At 32.5% G+C, this 20546-nt stretch overlaps 1 protein-coding gene across 1 annotated transcript; it reads right to left on the bottom strand.

The window, feature by feature from the left end:
- Nucleotides 1–1217: 1217 nt before the first annotated feature.
- On the bottom strand, nt 1218–13923 carry LOC128183074 (von Willebrand factor D and EGF domain-containing protein-like). The gene is made up of 20 exons (XM_052851930.1): nt 13718–13923; nt 13530–13590; nt 12968–13165; nt 12185–12346; nt 12073–12087; nt 11642–11922; nt 11212–11298; nt 10172–10579; nt 9996–10081; nt 9147–9225; nt 7365–7541; nt 6987–7222; nt 6450–6717; nt 6186–6332; nt 5734–5902; nt 3720–3910; nt 3386–3625; nt 3105–3213; nt 2660–2843; nt 1218–2507 (listed from the first exon to the last, which is right to left on the bottom strand). The coding sequence occupies exons 1-20, from the start codon at nt 13718–13720 to the stop codon at nt 2255–2257; spliced, it is 3354 nt and encodes a 1117-aa protein (XP_052707890.1). The 5' UTR covers nt 13721–13923; the 3' UTR covers nt 1218–2254.
- Nucleotides 13924–20546: the final 6623 nt, after the last annotated feature.

Genomic DNA, 20546 nt, shown 5'->3' with positions numbered 1-20546 from the left:
TGCTTCCAAAAATTATGAGTTTGAATTAGTTACTTCTATCTATGTTAATTCGGCTATTTTGCAATTGTCTGATACTTTGTACTTTGCCTAATTTTTACTCAATCCCGGCCTTTATAATTGTAGAAAATTGACAACGGTATTTTATGTAAAATAGGACCCCAAGGAAAATTTTTGAAAATTACTACTAACCGGGAAAATCAAAACAACTTTATCAAGGAAGATAAATTATTAATCTAAATCATTAGATTTATTCAATTTTGTGATCCAAGAGAATATCCACAAGTCGGACGGTATCCGTTATACAAGGTTTATGAAAGCCTAAAAAACTCTCAAACTGCTGAATTAACAAACAAAGTTAATATTTGTATACCGATAACAAACACAGGCACCTAACGTTAGAAATATTTCTTTTTACAATAAGAATCCAAGTACTCTTACTATAAAAGGTTTGTCACGGTCGCCATTTTGGTTTTTAGACCGATTTATCTAGCACGATTTTCTTTCAGCGATTCATGCAAAATTAAGAGGTAAAAATAAATCCGTTCGCCACTTACTACTTTTTTGTGTAAACTCGAACATCACCTACACGAATTACGATACAACCGCTCCGTTCATTAAAAATCATTCTCCGAAAATCAGAGACATAAATAAAAGAGATTGGCCACTCCGCAATTAGCGTGTAAATGTTCGGGACCAACCTGACTTTGAACACTACAAGTGCAACAGGAATCTTGTATAAGTCATTAAATTTGAACCTGATATTGAACATAAACCTGTCAATATGTTTAAGCATGTTTTATATATGAAACATCTATAAAAACTCTTTATTTAGCTTTTAAATAACTTTATAAAAACTTATTGACTTTTCACAAAGTAATGGTAATTGTATTGCATTACTTTAATCATGTAATGGTAATGTAATGCATTACATCAAGAAAATGAAGTAATGGTAATGGTAATGTAATGCTCTAATTCATGAAAAATGGTAATGTAATGCATTACTTTACAATGTAATTCACCCCAAGCCTGATTCCAACTAAACCGGACAACATGAATATTAACATTTAACTTGGTTCTTCAATCGATAAGATTGTATATATTATTTGATGTATTGGTCACCCAAAATGTATAATCACATGTATATAGATTCTGCTTACAGTCCATTGTTCAAAATTTAAATCCAGTTTAATTAATTAAAGAGCCAACGAACGAGAAGGGAAATTCAGACTTGTTTTTATTTTCTATGTACAAAATTCCTCCAGAAACGAACAGCAGTCATACCGCAAGTAGACTGGAAGCCAATGAAACACTTATTTAATATGTAAGACATTTTTTAATATGTAAGCCATCTTTGTATAATCCGTCCTGATTTTAACTTTGGCTTGCGCATGAAGTTCGGTAGTATTCAGGTGAAAGATTGTCAAAATAAAATTCACGACTTTTCAAAAATGGCACATTGCGTTTGGGAACTTTACTTTCGATTCAACCTTCAACTTCTTTTACTGATTAATTAGCTTGTACACCAACTGAATCGTCAACGGCGTTGTGCATTCAGTTACGTAACTCATTCCACATTTGAACCCGAGCAAGAATATTATGATCAATAAAACTATTTGTTTATTTTCTAAATAAAATTTGGTTTATACACAGAGGACTTAAACAGATTTAATGCGTGTTTTTATAATACTTTTTTACTGAAATGCATGAAAACTTTTTGCACTATTTTCTTACGCGCAGACTCAATTCATGTTTTCTACGCGTGCCTTCCGGTTTGAGACTTCGGCTGACAGTAAACTAATAGACGGGGTCACGTAAAAATGGCTTCATGTATATTGAACCATGCTTTTGTTTATATTAATATGTGTTGGAGTATAGACAAATTATAATTATATCTCTATTTAGAACAGCAGTTTATTGGTTAAAATTGAAAAATAAACTGTAATCTCTATCTAAATTTGCTCTTAGAGCAACTGAACAAAATTCTTAATTTTCTCGACCTTTTTGTGAAAAGATAAATTATCCGAGATTAATTTTTTCCGTCCACTAAAAACACGTTGTATTACAGTGATAAACATCTGGTAAATCTCCTATCCGTCAGACACATCAAACAAATAGCTTGTTGATGTTTTTTCCATATATTTTTAACAACTTGAATGATAATGTGAAAAATGACGTATATTCAATGTTTAACACACAATTTTATAACTCGGGATAGTTTCATATTAGAAACGCATTTTCATGCATCCAAAAATTATCAATGTCCATTCACACCAAAAAGTTTGTCGAGGTGTTTCTTGTCATATAATGTCATGAAATCATTCGTAGATGGCAGTTGTCTCGTTGAGGTTGCTGACGGTGGTCTTGAAAACTTTTCGGCTGGTGAATCAAATTGGAATAAGTCTGCGGGGTGAAAGTTGCCTCTGGTAGCCATAAGTCTGTCACTGTCTGGGTAAATGTTCACTTCATCCTTGTTGGGAGCGACAAGAACTGAATGATCATCACTTTTTCTACAAGCAAAATGATCATAATTCATCTGCGTCTGAGAAAAGCATAACTTATGCAATTTTCATAACACTTCAATAATTAAACTTGAAAATTATTGCTGTTAAAAGGACGTATTAACTTTATGGTGGCATTGAACACAACAAAAATCGCTTACTTATTGTAATATTTCTGTTTGATCATGCATCCAATTACCACCCAAATCGCAAAAACGACGATGACAATTGCAGCGATTAGAATTTTGCCGGTAAGTGAGACATCTTCCTCCTTCGTGTTTTGTTTGTTTGTTTTTTCCTCATTAGATCTACTCCTAGTTGTAGTTGTTTCTGCTTCTTTACAGTCTGGAGAAAATAATTGAAAGGAGTAATTAAAACTTTATCTCTTCTCAATACATGTACATGTATATGGCGAAAAACTATTACATACTATTATTGTTCAAACAAAACTTACAAAGAAATAAGATCAAATTGACATATTCATTGGTAACATGAAAAATGATACAAGTATAATATTTAATCGTGTAATGAATTTCAATTTATAATAATTGTACATACTAATGTAATACATGTAAAATAAGCAACACAAATTAAGCATATCGATACCCCATGTCCAATCATAGACATTTGACGCGGACAAACATCGCCAACAGCTTTCTTTCTTTTTGAACGTTCCACTTCGTACGCAGGTTCCATTTATGTAACAGTAACCGTTCTTTAATGCAAAAACATATACTAATATAGCAATTTTACAACATACACATACTTTTAAGCTCACTCAGAAAAAATCCATAAACAACCCTATAATATATATATATATATATATATATATATATATATATATATATATATATATATATATATATAATTCAACCTTTAATACTAACCTGAAGGGTAACTCTGATGCTTCCAGAAATGTTTTGAAACGTCTGACATGCAGATTGGTATACGTAAACAGTATACAGAGGCGAGAATTGAGTTCCATCATTAGACAGATTGAAATGGAAAGTAGTGTAAAACGAAGATTCTGGACCGTATTCAAGACTACAGAATCCTTCATAAAGGGTCCTCTCCTGTAATTCTACTGTGTACGAGGTCTGTGATGTTACAGTATTGTTTTCATCTATCTGTCGAACGTGAATAATAATACTTTATACAATCAAATTGATTGTTCTTATTACTGAACTATTGAAGTAATGCATACATCTTTACAACTATTACCTCTTCCCTGGTCACATGGCAAGTTGTTCCCATATTCTCCAAGAAGTAGTACCCGTAACCAGTGCTGTCCTCACAAGGTTCCGACGATTTGTCACAAACACCATCACCGGATAATTTGTTTATTGTCGGAGGAGATAACACGTCAAAGGAACAGTCGCTTCCTCCGAACCCATAATCACAGGTACAGTTCCCTTAAACATCGATAAAGAAACATGAACTTCAATGACAATACAAACAAGAGGCACACGGACCACATTGCTCCTCAAAAGTAACCAACTAAGATACCGATTTTGTTCTGGTTGTGAAGCCATTTCATTTAAAAAATGATTACATCATTAAACGTCGCGTTTCGTAACAAGAGGCCCATGGGCCACATCGCTCACCTGAGCAACAATATGATAAAATCAGCTTAACAGAGTCATAATACAAAATATCTGGACAATGTGGTATAATACATGTAGATCCCATGTAGATCCCATACAAATTAAACAAAATCTGTTTCCCCTGGATATTCTTATATTTATAATCAAGTTCTTTTGGTAACAGGATGATTTTATAGTCACATCACATTCAGCATTGCAGTTCTCAAACAGACCCTTAACAATTGTTTATGTACAGGATATAAACCTACATCAAAATCTGAACCCCTTTGAGGCCCAATAATCGTCCAGGGGCCAAAGTATAAGCAATTTTAAAGAATCAGCAATATATAAAAATGCTTGCATAAAAGTAAAAGCATATATAATTTTAGTTTTTGTGAATAATTAAAATGTTTTCTTTTGTACAACTGAATCCCTAATGTGGCCCCACAGTATTCCTAAAGATTGTGATTTGAACAAATTTGAATCTACACTATCTGAAGTTGCTTTCACTAAAGTAACATCTTTTCTAGGCAACTGTTTTTTAGAAGAAGATTTAAAGATTTACTCTATATAATCCTATGTAAAAATTCGTCCCCCCCCCATTGTGGGCCCATCCTACCATCAAGGGTCATAATTTTCACAACTTGAAATCAACACTACCTGAGGATGCTTCAACACAAGTTTCAGCTTTTCTGGCCTAATGGTTTTGAGAAGAAGAATTTTAAAGATTTATTCTATATTTTCACATGTAAAAATGCAATCCCCCATTGTGGCCTCACCCTACCCCCGGGCTTCATGATCTTAAAAACTTTGAATCTAAACTACCTGAGAATGCTTTCACACAACTTTTAGCTTTCTTGGCCTCATGGTTTCTGAGATGAAAACTCCCCATTGTGGCTCCACCATACCCTCGGTAGTCATGATTTTCACAACCCTAAACCAACACTATGAGGATGCTTCCATATAAGTTTCAGCTTTCCTGGCCAAATGGTTCTTCAGAAGTAGATTTTATAGATTTTACTGTATATATTCTTATGCAAAAATTTGTGGCCCCACCCTGCCCTTGAGCGTTATGATTTTCACAACCTTAAATCTACAATACTCGAGGATTCTTCCACACAAGTTTTAGCTTCTCTGGCTGGTTGCTTTCAAAGAAGAAGATTTTAAAGATTTACTCTGTATATTACGATGTAAAAAGTCGATCTCCCAATGTGACCCCACCCTACCCCCGAGGGTCATGATTTTTACAACTTTGAATTTACACTACCTGCTTCCTGCTAGGATGCTTCCACAAATGTTTCAGCTTTCCTGGCCTAATGGTTCGTGAGAAGATGATTTATGAAAATTTTCAGTAATTTCTAATTATCACCCTTTGCAAAAGGGTGGGATACTTAATTTTCACAACTTTAAATCCCATTAGCCTAAGGATGCTTTGTGCCAAGTTTGGTTGAAAGTTGCCCAGTCGTTCTTGAGAAGATTTTGAAAATGTGAAAAGTTTACAGACAGACAGATATACGGGCAGACAGACAGATGGACGACAGACAAAATGTGTTCAGAATAGCTTTCAGCTCAAGTGAGCTAAAATCAAAAGACTCGATTTAAATATTGTTCATTCAAAAACACGCGTCAGTTTGTCTTTCTGATTTGCTTACCTGATGAACATACACCTTTGTTGCTACAGTTGTTAGGACATAAATTCACGATCACCTTAGTGACATCGGGTTGTTCTCTTTCTAGTGTCGAATTCAGCAGGATATAGGTCTGGCATTGTCCAAGGGCAGTATCCAGGTGTAACTGTGTCAGATTAGGGTTTCTAGTCATCTGTTAAAACGGTTCAAACAGGGAAAGATATTAAACGTATTAATGTAAATTTATGCGTTTTATCTGTTGCCTGCATTACTGACGAGCATGGTATTTTCATTGCTGGATAAGGTATAATAAAAGATAATCCCTTATTCTTAAAGGCAACAAAATGAACCGTATTACGCATTAAACAATACTCATTAATTAACAAAAGTCCAATTAGCTTGATTTAATTTGATATATTTGACTATTAGAGTATTTATAACAATGATGAGCCATGCTTTATTGCCACTGAACTTACAACAAGATCATTCATGCAGTTGACTAAGGTTTCATTGTTGAAGTTGGGAACGACATTTAGGCACGTGCCGTAGTATGTTGACATTTCAAATGCGCTTTTACAAATCCTATATGCATCCACTTCGCTATATGCCGCTCTTTTGACTCGCTGGAATTATAACATATCTTAAAAATCATTTTATCATTTAGGTTTTAAAGGAAAAATAACACATTTAGTGCTAATTAATCTGTAATGAAATGTTTAACTTAAGTTATAAAAACTCACTGGTTCTTCTTCCATATTCTTATTAATGTTCCCGGGAATTTGGGTGAGAAACTTCAAGTCTCTTTTCCTCCTTGAGCTGCTATGCAATACACAGTGAAACTCTTTACCTTTAATTCCTGTTTTGCATTCTGTGTATTGCTTGTAGCTACAGTATGTCCTCTCTTCATCGCAGGTGCAAAGTTTGTAAAAATATGAGGAAAGTGGTGTCAACTGATCAAACACAGTCTGTGACATGGATAGAAGATCTTCATTACTACCTTCAGGAAGTCTTTGGATAAAACAAAGCGATTTGTAGCTTTTATTGATATTGACGTAAAATTAAAAAAAAAATGAAAATGTTCTTATTCTAAATTACTGTTCTATTGATATTTTTTAATCAAAGAAGGTTCTTTAAATACATGTAAATATGAACCTTAATCATCATTCTCATAGTAGGATATCTTTAGTGGTGTTATAACAATATATATGATACAAATAAAAGAGAATCATATCTAGGTTTTGTAATTGATATCAATTAAGTGTTATAAGTCGACTTACTGCCATGACAAGGAGAAATCATCCGGTGGGTAACTGTAGCTGTAGGACTGTATATTGTCCTGGGTACCGTCCCTACGGCGGAGGTCATTAGTCCTATCATTGTCCAGTACTCCACACAGTCCAGACGTTCTATCAACATCAGAAACCGTGGGGTAAACTTCTACGTTTAGATACCAACTAGAGCTTCCATAATTAAAGATGAAAACCTTAACATACGTTCCTGTTGGGAATATTATCTGTAAACAAAATATGTAAAAAAAAAAAAAATGACGTGTAGTTACTTTTATGTGTAATACCAATAACAGGGTAATAATATCCTTCTGAATTTTTGCACATTTTTTTAAAAGAAAAAGAAGAGATTGAAATGAGTAAGCAAACCTTATACACTTTGTCAGTTTCTTTGATAACTTTCAGTGAATTTTCGTTGCAAATTGGAAAGTTGATAAACTGTCTTTGATTACAAACATCAATTGTGAACACATCCTGTCCCGATCTAGCCGCCACTGCGCAGACGCAGCGAGCTGTACTCCAGCATATGCTATGCCGGACTTGTACCTGTGAAATAAAATGTTTCAAATACTGTTTACAAATGTCTTATTTCTATCAACCGTCGTAATGACACACCAATGCTCTGCAGACAAATTCAATACCGCGCGTCAGAGCAGTATGATAATTTGTCTGCACCGCTTGGTGTGTCATAGGACCAGAGAGCATTCAATGCTTTTATTTATATTCATACTGATTTTTTTGTATGAAGTATAAATGTATCGTCGCTGTAAAGCCATTATATACGCTCTTAGTCAGGGATATGAAACATACATGAAACAGCTATATTAACATTTATTACATACTTAGTAATAAATACAGGTTTTTTGCATATGTGATACAGATGACATCACAAAATCCGTATCGGCCTCCGGGGCTGATACAGGTTATCAGCCCTCCAGGGCTGATACGGATCCGTATCACACCCCTTGCGGAACTCCTCTACCTTTTTTGGCTACGGCATTTGTGCATGTTTACAGACGAAAAATAAAACATTTTCAGTTACAATCGACATTTTTAAGTGCAGTTGAAAACTTCAAATGCTAGCAAATGTTTTAAAGCAGTCAACGTTTAAACCTGATGAAATTCCGTTCTGTAGCTTCATGTTTGTTAAAACAAGAAGAACTCATATTTTTTATTAAATACATGTACATGTCCAGACTTTTTTCAAATGATATGAATAATCAATTTGTTCAAGTTGATGGGTTTTCTTTTTAAATTTATTACTAAGTATGTAATAAATATAATAATAGATACCCTTTTCCATATCACAGCTTGTATCAGCCCTCGACCAATATCATCCCTCGGGCCTTCGGCCCTCGGGCTGATATTGGAGTCTCGGGCTGATACAAGCTGTGATATGGAAAAGGGTATGTATTATTCTCTATGTTTTTTAGTACGCTTCCGCAGCTTATATATAGAGCTAGAAACTTTGTAGAGAAAAATCTTTTTAATTAAGGAGTAAATATAATTTGATGATTGTTTTTCAAAAGTACATATTAAATTAGTTATGTAAGGTTGAATGTTTCATATAATCTTACAAAAATGAATATACTCAAGACACTCAAGACACGTGGTGACGTTGACATTTGTGCTCATGGGGCATGCATTAGCAAAGTGTAGTCATAGGAAATTGAACGTTCCAGATTACCAATACAAACATAAGGGGAAATACACACTGAATGTAAATATCTAAGCATGGAATCATTATTTTTTTTAAAGATTTAGTCTCATAACTGCAGCGATGTGTGCTTATATCTCCATTTTGTAAACTTCTTTCCTTGTCTGGAAATATGATTTTTGCCTTACAAATCATATTTTATCCTAAGGGTAAGTTAATATAAATGGAAGGCCACTGTAACAGCCACAAGCGTGAACTTTGATTTTCTCGCTTGTGACATTGCATTTTGCAGCGTTTAACGTTTTTGACGTCATAATAAAACTCGTAGGTTTAACCTTTCAGTACCCTGTGTGTGTTACAGTGTTAAAACTACAGTAGCTTTTGACACACTTTACATGCAAAAAAAATGTGGAATATAATTATTTTGTTTTAAACGACATAACAATCCAGTTTTAAATTTAAATTTAAATTCAAATGTGTCACTAATATTTTACCTCTTGTAAATGGAAATCGTTGCTATAAAATATATATGTCTTCTTAGTTTCGCATCCTGTTGCTTGGCATTCATAATTGCTAAAATTATATTCAATATGAGTTTATAACCCAGTTTTGCATAAGTATAGTTCTAAGATACATAATTCTGTTTTATTGATAAAGAATTAAAAAAAAAGCTTATCTTATCATTTTTACGCCTTTACTCTCTCCAAAAATATCCTCACTTCATATTTTGCTTATTACTTGATATTCATAAAAACATTAGGACTCAAACGATGTTCTTTAAAGAGTATGACAGCTTTCTAAGATTTCTAATACGACCGATTCCCTAAGCTTATCAGGTTACCCCGCTAAAATACAGTAAACACGGCTATAATGAACACGCTTATAATGAATTGACGCTTACAGCGAATATTCCCCGTGATTTTATTACATGTTGTACCCTTGATGGATATAACAAATTATGCTTATTACGAAGTAAAATCGCCCTTTCCTGGAACTTCTTTATAAGCATGTTTTACTAGACTTAAAGTAACCGGGATTATTTCAAATGCATGACTTTCCAATGGACACAAAATGTCAATATTTACCATTATAAATCTCTGTAAAAACGTGTTTCCGAATTTATGATTTTCTCCCAGTGCAAAATAATATGTTTCAATGAGGATATACATGTATAAAAATTTTGTAATTTCCTTTCCATCAATTTCAATTGAAAATCGTCCAAATGTGACAGTACAATAACTTAGAACGGACTTTAGTTTGTAGAAATAGAAAGAACATAGAGTTCATGTTTATAATAAACAAAGAAGCAGACAATTTGCTTTTGTCTCACAACAATTGCTTACTATCCGTCGAATGTTGTTTGATGTGGGTCCGCATATGAACTACAGCGTTTCCCCTTCCAGGCCTCCTCTTTGTCTACAACATTTATCTAAACCAAAAGACACAGATTTATAAACAAATGACTAAAATAACAATTGACTCTTAAATATATTTAAGCAGTATTCACAAATCTACATACGTGCACGTCACGGAACACAGCATCTGAAAATATCTGGGCACCATCGCCGTTTGGGCTGTTTGTTTCTAGCCGCAACACGAGCTTATGATCCTGCATGTAATAACCATCGTTATCTGAATTAGATATTTCCATGGTATAGATCTTGTTCCAATTGGTCTTATCTTTATACCGCTGACGCTCACCGTATTTAAAACTTTCTATAGGCACAGAACATTTTCTTAAACTACCACTAGTGCTTTGTTGGCATTTCGCTTCAGTGTTCCCGGGAAATGACAGCTGAATGTTTAACGGTGATGTAGATTGCATGCCGTCTTGTCGCTGGATAGTTTCTGATGCAAATGGAATAGTAGGGCGAAGCATTAAGGTCACTGTTCCTTTCCTCTCAATAGTGACAGTGCGATTTAAAAGCTGTGTATTGTATAAAAATAAGTTTATAACAACCAATATGCTTAAGTGTTATTACATTTATATTTCATTCCTCGTTGACTGTATCAAAAGTACATCTTTCAGAATATTTCAGCATCAATATGTAGCTCTACGGCATGTGAGCTTAAACTGTAGAACTACACCCCTGTAACTAAGCATAGTAAAATTGTTTATAAAAGTTGTAGCGTTTACTTAAATGGGCTGGATCGTATAGACCATTTTTAGGCTATATGTACCTCCTTTAGACGAATAGCTTTAAATAAAAGTGTAGGAATATGTTATGATTTTACAGCTTAATTGTTTGCATTTTGTTCTTTATTTAATTATTTAATAAAAGATCATGGCAAAACAAATCATATTTCATAGTTTCAAACAAACTGGATGGTTCATTTATAGAAAACCAGGACACCTTAAAGAAAAAAAGAATTAAAGTCAGTGTTCGCTCTGCTCCTGTTTTGTAATTTCCGTTCGGACTTTTGATTTTGAACACTGTTCATTATCACCACGTGTCATTTTTTCTCTAAAAATATCTCCTTTTGATGTTAATTGTTTACTATGTCTCATATTTTTTAGTGAGTAAAGAAAGCCAAAGCTTGAGCTAAAATATAAGTTACCTCTATTCCTGCAAAAAATAGTTCACTAGATTTTGTTACACACGGAAACTTGTTTTTGGACGCTTTTATTCCAACCATGCAGTGAATCTGGAAGAAAGAAAAAATGAATGTTTAAACGATGGTGATGCGTTAATGTAGCAGGTTAGTTTTAACATACTTATTGCTTTTGGCGTGTATGTATAAATCAATTGTGTTAGGATGCATTTTTTGAAACCAACTTTCGTTAGATCGACTACATGCATTTTTGCTTTCCTATTACAATTCAACTTTAGTAACAAAATGTAGAAAAGGGGAAACATATCAATATTTCACCGTTACTTGAAATAATCCAGTCTTGTCGCCGTTAGTGTATTCAGTTTTTGTCATTTGTATTCATAATTTGAGAAATTAAGGCGCGTGTATGTGAAACGTTTAAGAAAAGATAACTTACCCAAGAATTGATCTTTTTTCCCGCCTTGTTTAGATCTGCTGCGGAGAGAATGGCGTCATTTAATGACGACTTGTCGACGGTCTGTCCTTGGATCACAGTCTCGTTATCGACGTACCAGTCAATGTGGTAGAGCAGGGTGTCATCATCAGAAGGGGTAAAGGAACAAATCAGGTTTACAGAGGGGTCGTATTGAAAAACACCCGGACTATTTTCTTTCTCTTTTTCCGTCCACGTTAAATTATGGAAAGAAACGCGAATGTTGTTAACCGTCTTATTAACACCTGTTTAAATTTATTAATAAAGAGTTAACATTTCTTGCGGAAAAAACATTAAAGCTAAAAAGAATAATTGTTTTCTTGAGTGCACATATCACAGAAACAAATGGTTTTGTATAATTTTCCATTTATGTATCATCTTCAAAAACTACTTACAACTGTCGTCAAGCTCTACAACAAATACAACAAGGACATATATTTCACTGAATATTAAATGTAATAAAGTATTGAATTTGAACAATGATTGGGCATAAAACAAATACTTTACCAAAGCAGTATGCAGAAGTGCAACTACTAAGCGGTTTTAGCTTGTACACTAGAAAACCAGTGCAGTTTTTCACTTCTATTTTAAAAGCGTTGGAACATTCATCCGAAAACCCCACTTGACATGCGGTTAAATTCTGTATGATTCCATCAGGGGATGTAGGGTCTAAACAATGAAATAAGTATTAAAGAGTTACAGAAACACTATAAAGCTAATGTTATAGTAAGTATCCATTTTCATGCTTTATATAAGCACTTTTAGTTTTATAATCATGACGAAAAGGGCACTAGATTTTAACTATGTAACAAAAATAAAAAATAAATGAAAATGCTGCTTTGTTAAATGAAGCTTGACATATTTTTTTCACTATTATAATACTCTTAAATAAGAAAATAGCACTTTTTTCCACAGTTTGTATAAACATATTTCGTCTCTAATATATTCTTTTTATTTGTTTAGTCTTTAAGGTAAATGAGCATGATTCACTTGTTATCATATTGTTATGTTTGCCCAAATATTGAACCAGGTACACATGCTTGTATATACGCATTATAAAAGATTTAACCTTACCATTTTAAAATGACAACACTTTATAATTATAAGATTTTTTCAAACAAAGTGTAAACACTGATTGAACAAATATTCATAGAAGATATAAAATAATCGATGAAATATAAAAAAAATATAGTTGTTCTTTTTTTCCATTTTTAACAAAAGCGATAATAGGGACGCAAAAACGTTTAATATAATTTTGATGTTCATAATTAAACTTCAATGTCAATCTACCTTTCAGCCAAACTGGATATAATGTGCCACATTTTTGAAGCAATGGTGGTGACGTAGACATTACGTGAGATTTGGATCCGTACCAACCCTCAATCAAGTACATATCACAAGGCAATGTGTAGTCCTCATCATAGGATGGTGATCGTTTAGCCACGTTATCAATCTCACGGAAGTTCCCATCAAGACACGGATCTTGCGCTATAACAATTTGGTAAATAATAAAGTGTATATTAAATAATACTGTAACGTATATTATTTTTTAAATTGTTTATTATCCATTAGTATTCAATTGTTCGTTGTTTGTGTTTTAAATAGAACCAAAAACTGTGTATCTCTAATCATATTAATCATGATTATCTAAATCTTGCTTTAACTATTAATTGTTTTTGGCATTCGCATAGGATGAAACTAATATGCCATTCAGTCAACTGAAGTATGCATGAAAGGTAACTAAAAGTCTCCCTTTTCAGACCTTTAAGTTGACAGAATAGCATATATTTATCCTGTGTAGGTTAGGTTTGCTGAATAAGAAAAGTTTTTGGAAAACAGAAAAAAAGATTACCTAATGTGACTTCACTCAGTAAAAAGATCACCAACGACAGAACTTGTCGACGTGAATAAATCTGAAACCATAAATGAAATAAACTTTAAATTTAACATTCATCGACTGCATGGTCACTGTCTAGTCTAGAACCTTTTTTCTTTCAATGAGCAAATAAAAATTAAAGATATTTATAAGGTTTAATTTACCATTTTAGGTTTTCGCCAATCATGAATTCATTCACTCCATTCGTCTTTCATCGGTTGAATCCCATAATGAAATTTAGCAATACATTCTTTGCATCAAAGAACCATAGATGCATACCTGTTCTCTGAAAAAACAATTTCAGTAAAGTAAAATGGAAATGACATCATTAACATTTGTTGATATATCATACTCTTTAGTACATCTCGAAATTTACATACCTACATATATGTAGATATCCTGTCTAATGTAGCAACGAAACAATCATCAATTTATATATAACATCGCCCTTGATTGCTGACACGGTCAACCAATCAAATGATTGTAAAGTGCGCGGGTTAATGGCATTTCCATAACGTGGTTTATTGTCCTAAAAATAAACAGGTTTCTTTAAATGAGAACACCTAATATAAAACCCAAGACTCACTTGATAGGTGATCCTTTATGAGTTTGACTTTTTTAAAAGTTACGACTTACATTTACAACAATAACTGCATTGATGATAGAAAAGATGCACGCTTATTTTATTTGACTTTGATATTATTTTGATGTATGCTGACTTTCATTTATTTATCTAACCCTAATATGTGTTTAATTCTAATTTGGTTTGAACGTTATATCAGAATTAATTTACATTTGACACAATTAAACTTCTTATTTAGGCTGGTTTTTGGCGCATTCCCTTATTTTTTTCGTTAAGACAATCTTAATTTAACAGTATGTATTGTCGCTTATAAAGATATTTAAAGGCTTTAAAAAAAAGACAAACTTTCATCGGAATGCCCACTTATTGTTTTTGTAAATACTTTTTTTCTTTTATTAAAAAACAGTTTTCATTTGTGTATATAGAGATATAAAAAAGGAAATATTGATATAACGGTCCTTTTTTATCAACAATAAATTGCTATGGCAATTTTTAATTTGAGGGTAATTTTTTTTTCTGGTAATACATGTACCGCTTTTGAAGTTATATTATGGAATTTGTCTATTACGCATTCGAATAAACGTTTTTCAGACCTCGACAAATTAGACTTCAACGAAAGACTTAATCTTTCAAACTGTCAAAACACAGCCTCGTACTTCCTAATTCAAAGGTGTTAAGTATGTGCGATGAAGACACTAGATTAAAGCTTTTTTGATATAAATGCTGACAAGCCATAAAGAGTTTTGGCTTAAAACAACAGCTCTTTCTGCGAATTTTTACAGCGTGTTCAGTAATCAAAACTCTAATCAAGTTCTGAATTCCGAACCTCCGCATGAATTAGTTTGTACTTGCTGAATAAATCATTTTGTCGAGGAAGTTTTAAAGACGACGAAAGCACTATATCAGTTGGAGTCATTAAATGTCATTGATGGACATGGGTATATGTACACTTGAAATTATGCCAAATCGTCATTACCTATTACCTTGCTTCAAGTGACACATATATGGATTTTTTTATCCATAAATTCTTGATTCAGAAAATCTATTTCACGACAAATGAATTATATAATAATCAAAATATATAATAAAAGTTTTACACAGTTTTTGTGTTTGTCCCGTTAATTTATAATTGAAATCTGGAGACAACTTATCCCAATTTTGTTTGACGAGACCAACTCCAAATAATAATGACAATTTTCAATTCTGAATGAAGATAAAAAAAAAATCATCTAAACATTTGCATTAATTATATTACATGCATTATGAAGACTCTGTTTAGAAACAATGGCCAAAAAACCCCAATAAAGATGTTGCTTTTTGTATACATAAACTAAGTATTATTTGAATGAGAAAAACATTGTAAGTTAATCAACTTGGTTTCTTAACCTTTTGTAATTCTCTTCAATAAAATACATTTAAACCAGACCCAATTAAAACAGGGCATGCTTTTGATTGTACTATGCAGTTTCAGTTTTATTTTTATCATTGCATGCCCATCCACAGCAAATGATTACATTAAAAAGTTTATTAAAACAACTTACATCAAAATTAAGTAATGGTATTCATCAAAAAAACAAATTCTGTCGAATGAAATGATTAAATTAATGTATTTTGGAATTTTTGCCCAAAGTGCATCATTGAGTTCTGACTTAAATTCACATTCCACTTGTCTTGCACACTTATTTTGATTAAAAACAAATTGTAAATGCACAAACATATTTGAACAAAAAAAAACCCACATAAACAAAGCACAAAAAAACAAGAAAATTAAGCAAATAAATGCAGAAAATCATCTCTGTAAAATTAGGATGTAAGTTGAATTGCTATATTAAAATATTATAAATAAATGCTAATTTGGTGGAAAAAATAAAGATCCAACCCTATAAAACATTAACGTACTTTTTTGACCGCTTGCAAATAGTCAATTTAAATCTTTTTGGGATGTTTAATATTTAATTTTTGTGAAACCAGTTATCATTTAGTGAGCTAAAATCATCATATGACAGTTTTAATGACTAAATAGAGAAAATATATATGTACCACTCTAATCTAGTTACGACACCGAAATTTAACAGCTGCCTTAAATTTTGCGTATTAAATCACATTAAAGAATGTATGTTTCCTCGAAATTCATAGACATTTACAAATCATGAACACTCTTTTCATAATAGAAAAAAATTATCTGGCAAAATATTAGGAAATGGAATAGCATTCCATTTGGTCTATTAGTACATGCATCTATTTAACTATTCAGATACTTCTTTGTATGGTCACTTGATCATTAAAATCAGTATTAATTTGTCAAAAGAATTCAAAATTAGACAGTTTTCTGTTCATCAAATTTGATACACGAAACTATTACACAATTTCGCTCAATGTAGTACACATTACGTGAAAATGTTTTTGTCAACCCACCTCTCCGCACCACTCATTTTTTTGTTTAGGGGGTGTAGTATGTGACTTATCTAAAAGCGATATGGCAATGTACCCTAGTGTTGGTAATTTAATGCCCTTGTCTGTTTAAGCCAACCAGAATAATTGTTTGAAACGGTAAAGAACCAGGAAGTCTAACATTTTTATAAGATAACATTTAAATATCTATCTCAAAAACCTTTTTGTGTTAATAGACAACTGATCAAAATATGTTTCACGCCTTATTTAAAGACCAAATACTGACGGTATCTTAATGTATTTAGAACAATACCACATGACACAGAAAAATAAGGTGAAATCAGTTTGATCTAATTCTTAGGCATTTTTTGCTCTTAGGGTAAACCCCTCTGTATATCGAGAACGGCAATCATTGTTTTAATCAATCCGGGTTTTTCCATATCTGGAAATGGGTTGCAAAATGTATTCTATCAAAGTCATCTTGCTAAGATCGGAAACCAGCAATACATAGATGACACATATACATCATGAAAAAGAATAGGGTGTTGGCGAATTTACAAAATGAATATATTATTAATAAGGAATAAGACTTCTTTTTAAAAATCATTGTTAAGCACTTCTACAAATGTTTTCAAAAAACTTTTCAAAAGTTATATTATAAACTAATCATATGCGAACAAATCATTTCAAAATGCAAGAAAAAAAGATTAATTCAGGTAGTCTACATTTGATTTATTAGACCAGAAAAAAATATTTAAATATCAAAATGTAAAAAAAAGTGTTCTTATTAATAAGGTAATAAATTGATTGCCTGTGTGTACAAGAAGCGGAACGTTTTTGAGGAGACATCATTGCAATGACAAATTTAATTCTTGATTTCATAAAAAAAGTTTTTCGATTTTTATTTAAACGCTCTTGGGATGCAGACTTGCTATTCAGTCTGATGTGTAAATGGGTTTGTTTTGTTGTCAAAGGAATGACCATATGCGCATTTTATTTATAAAGTCTAGAGCCGTAAAGAGGAATGACATACGCCATTGTCTAAAACAACCTGTCGAAGATCTTTTTTGTAACGCAAACAACTAGTTAGCGTGTTTAAACTTAAAAACCAGCTTTTATTTAGAATTGTTAATGGTCTTAAAAACCGAACATAAGTCATTTGATTAAAGTGTAATCTATCCCATGAGATAAGTTAAAATTGAGGGGAAGGGGATCCCTAGATATCAACCGAAAGGATCGACACAAAAAATGTATTACAAAAATCGTGTGTTAAAAGAAATATTGAAATTGAAATCCAATTTGACACATTAAAATGTTTATTTTTTCCAATTTTTTTTATTTGGAGACTTGCATTGTATTTGCAGTAAAATTTTCAGTTGGTTGTAGTAGATAGATTCCTGTGGTGTTTTTTTACCTTCATTTTATCTATATTTTTTCAATTTAAAATGTTCTTGTCGTTATAAATTGATTAAGTTTCTTTATTGGTTTAATATTTATGTCGCGCAATTTATTTTAAATCTTTAAATCTCGAAGTTTTTAAGGATTGCGTGTATGATTAGGTATTCAACAACTGTGAAGTGGTTCCATAAAGTCTTTTAAAGACATTTAATGTATCAATTTTCACTCTTTATTTTGCATATTATCAAATCGATCAAAAGGTTTTCGATATACTGAACTACTGAATGACTTATATGATACCACTTGGTCTCTAGCATAATTTTTTTTAACATGAGAGCAGGAAGAATTGGTACTCTTAGAAAATAAAAGAGAGGGAGAATTTTCCCAATCATTGATAACCAAGTAAAAAAAGATATAAACTTTTTAACTTTGTCGAGCTTCAACATAATATTAGAATAAATAGTATATGTAAGATGTGAACTGTTAGGATATGGTTAATATTTACAGTAGCGGACTGGACAGTTTGCCAGTTGTCTGAGGCAGTAGGCAGTGAATGAACCAAACCTTGACGTCGTATGGCGTAGAACAACATCCGTTGAATCCCCTCGCTGGTATGACCCCGTCACTCTGACTCCGATTCGTCCCTGGTATGATAGTTGTTTTATTTATCGCTTTGTTAACTTATTCTTAACTTAAAAATAGAATAAAGTTTAATCATCATAAACGCATTTAGATATGTACTTGTCCAAGTTTTTTTTTTTTAAATAACTAGACTTTAACCCGTGCGTGCACGGGTTGTCATTGCATATTATGTCGGGCATTTACAAAATAGATAAGAAATCAAATTTGCAAACTATGAACATTAACATTCAGAACTCTCGGAATTTTTCATATTTAACGCACTCAGAGTTACCTCCCGTATTTTCTCTTCTGAACAGAATATACAGGCCTCTTGCAAATTTTTAATGAAAATGTACACGTATCTGTATCATCGTTTTTGAGTTTGTCCATGCAAATGTGATATTGTGGAAACATCAAAAGAGCATCCCGTTAGCGTGATAGTAATGCGCATGCGCAAGATTGTAAAATCCGAAAAATTCAGACGATTTCCGGTTTTTTAAAGAAGTTTTCGTTGATTATTAATTAGCGAAGCCTGATCGAGAAAAAATAAAAACAAATTGGTAATCTCCAAATACCAATGATGTTAATAATATATAAAACAAAAGACATTACTCTTCCCATTTCTTGGTATTAAAGCCCAACAATTCGAGTCTTTTATTTTAATATAGTAGTATAGATGCAAAACACTTTAGTATTATGTTTTATGCATGGATACAGATTATATTCTGGATAACCGTTCATCCAGACTGCATATATGGCCCCACAACTCAAGAGTCCCGGACACTGGGTCAACATGAGGGAGTCTGCCTTGTACCAGCCCGGGTCAGACTGCTGTCACAATGGCCGTCTCCTTGCTTGTACTCACAGTGCATGGAGCGGGTGCCCGGGCCACTTAGTGCAAGCAGGTTGCTTTCAATGCAGGGATCAACAATCATTATGTAATTATCGGATTGTCTGCCTTTTAATAAGATATTTTCCAAATAACTTATCATAAAAATGTTGCCAGTTTACAATATGTTGGTTTTCTTGAAACATTTACTCACACACCTAATGAGAATCATATCCTATTAAAACCGGAATAGACTCAACGATTTGTAACATCTTCCATCTTAATTTGTAGCAATTGTTTCATTCAAAATATCATATTTAAAGATGTGTAGCATACATATACATTCCCAAAATACCTTTCGAACATGATTCGGACAAAGAAAGTGATGTCTGATCTTAAGTTGTTATCGTAGTAACAACTACTGATGGCATTAGGGTTTCGCACTCATCAGTGCTTATTAATAGAAACACGTATTTTTATGAGAACACATTATGTTATTACTTTGTTGGTATCTCAACTCTAACCAATTACCTAATTTAAACTAGTCTATCGTTATCAATATGTTCACAAATTATAGTTCATATGCTTTGTGCTGTGTGGAAATATGCCTGGGTAATTCAATCAAAAAGGCATTTTTGCTTAGTATTGTTATTTCATACTGGCCAAAACAATATATTCCTGGACACACGTCTATTGTGGCCAAACAATAGGCGTAGAACTATATCCACAGTGCTTGATCAGGCTGATATATCAACGATTTCATAGTCTGTGCTCGGCAAAGTCAAAATGAACGAGGAGAAAATGCAATATCTGCCGAAAATTGCATCATCCAATACACATTTTCTAAGCTATTTAAGTTCAAGTGAACTTAAATAGCTGATATCAATAAAAGTTTCAATATGTAGGTAGGTATACTCATTTTATCATCTTAAGAATGATATTGAATAAATAAACTCTTTAAGATGAATTAGAGAATGTGTATTGGATGATGCAATTTTCGGCAGATATTGCATTTTCTCCTCGTTCATTTTGACTATTATTGGATTTATCGTTTAAGCTACTTACTAAAGTATTTTTGGTATTTTTATTATATTTAAAAACGTACAAAACACTCTTCTTTCATATTTAAGGAGTTGTATACTATTGCGATGTTGCGGATAAGGTTTAATTT

This window comes from Crassostrea angulata, chromosome 5 (genome assembly GCF_025612915.1).
Source record: "Crassostrea angulata isolate pt1a10 chromosome 5, ASM2561291v2, whole genome shotgun sequence".
In the NCBI taxonomy this organism is placed as follows: domain Eukaryota; kingdom Metazoa; phylum Mollusca; class Bivalvia; order Ostreida; family Ostreidae; genus Magallana; species Magallana angulata.
The sequence above is the reverse complement of the archived record's forward strand: the minus strand, read 5'-3'. Positions and strand labels throughout refer to the sequence as shown.

Coding starts and splice junctions, on each gene's coding strand:
- LOC128183074 (XM_052851930.1), bottom strand. Junction 10,580..11,211: donor TATTTTTTGCAGGAATAGAG/GTAACTTATATT, acceptor TACAATACACAG/CTTTTAAATCGCACTGTCAC. Junction 5,903..6,185: donor ACTGCATGAATGATCTTGTT/GTAAGTTCAGTG, acceptor CCGTTTTAACAG/ATGACTAGAAACCCTAATCT.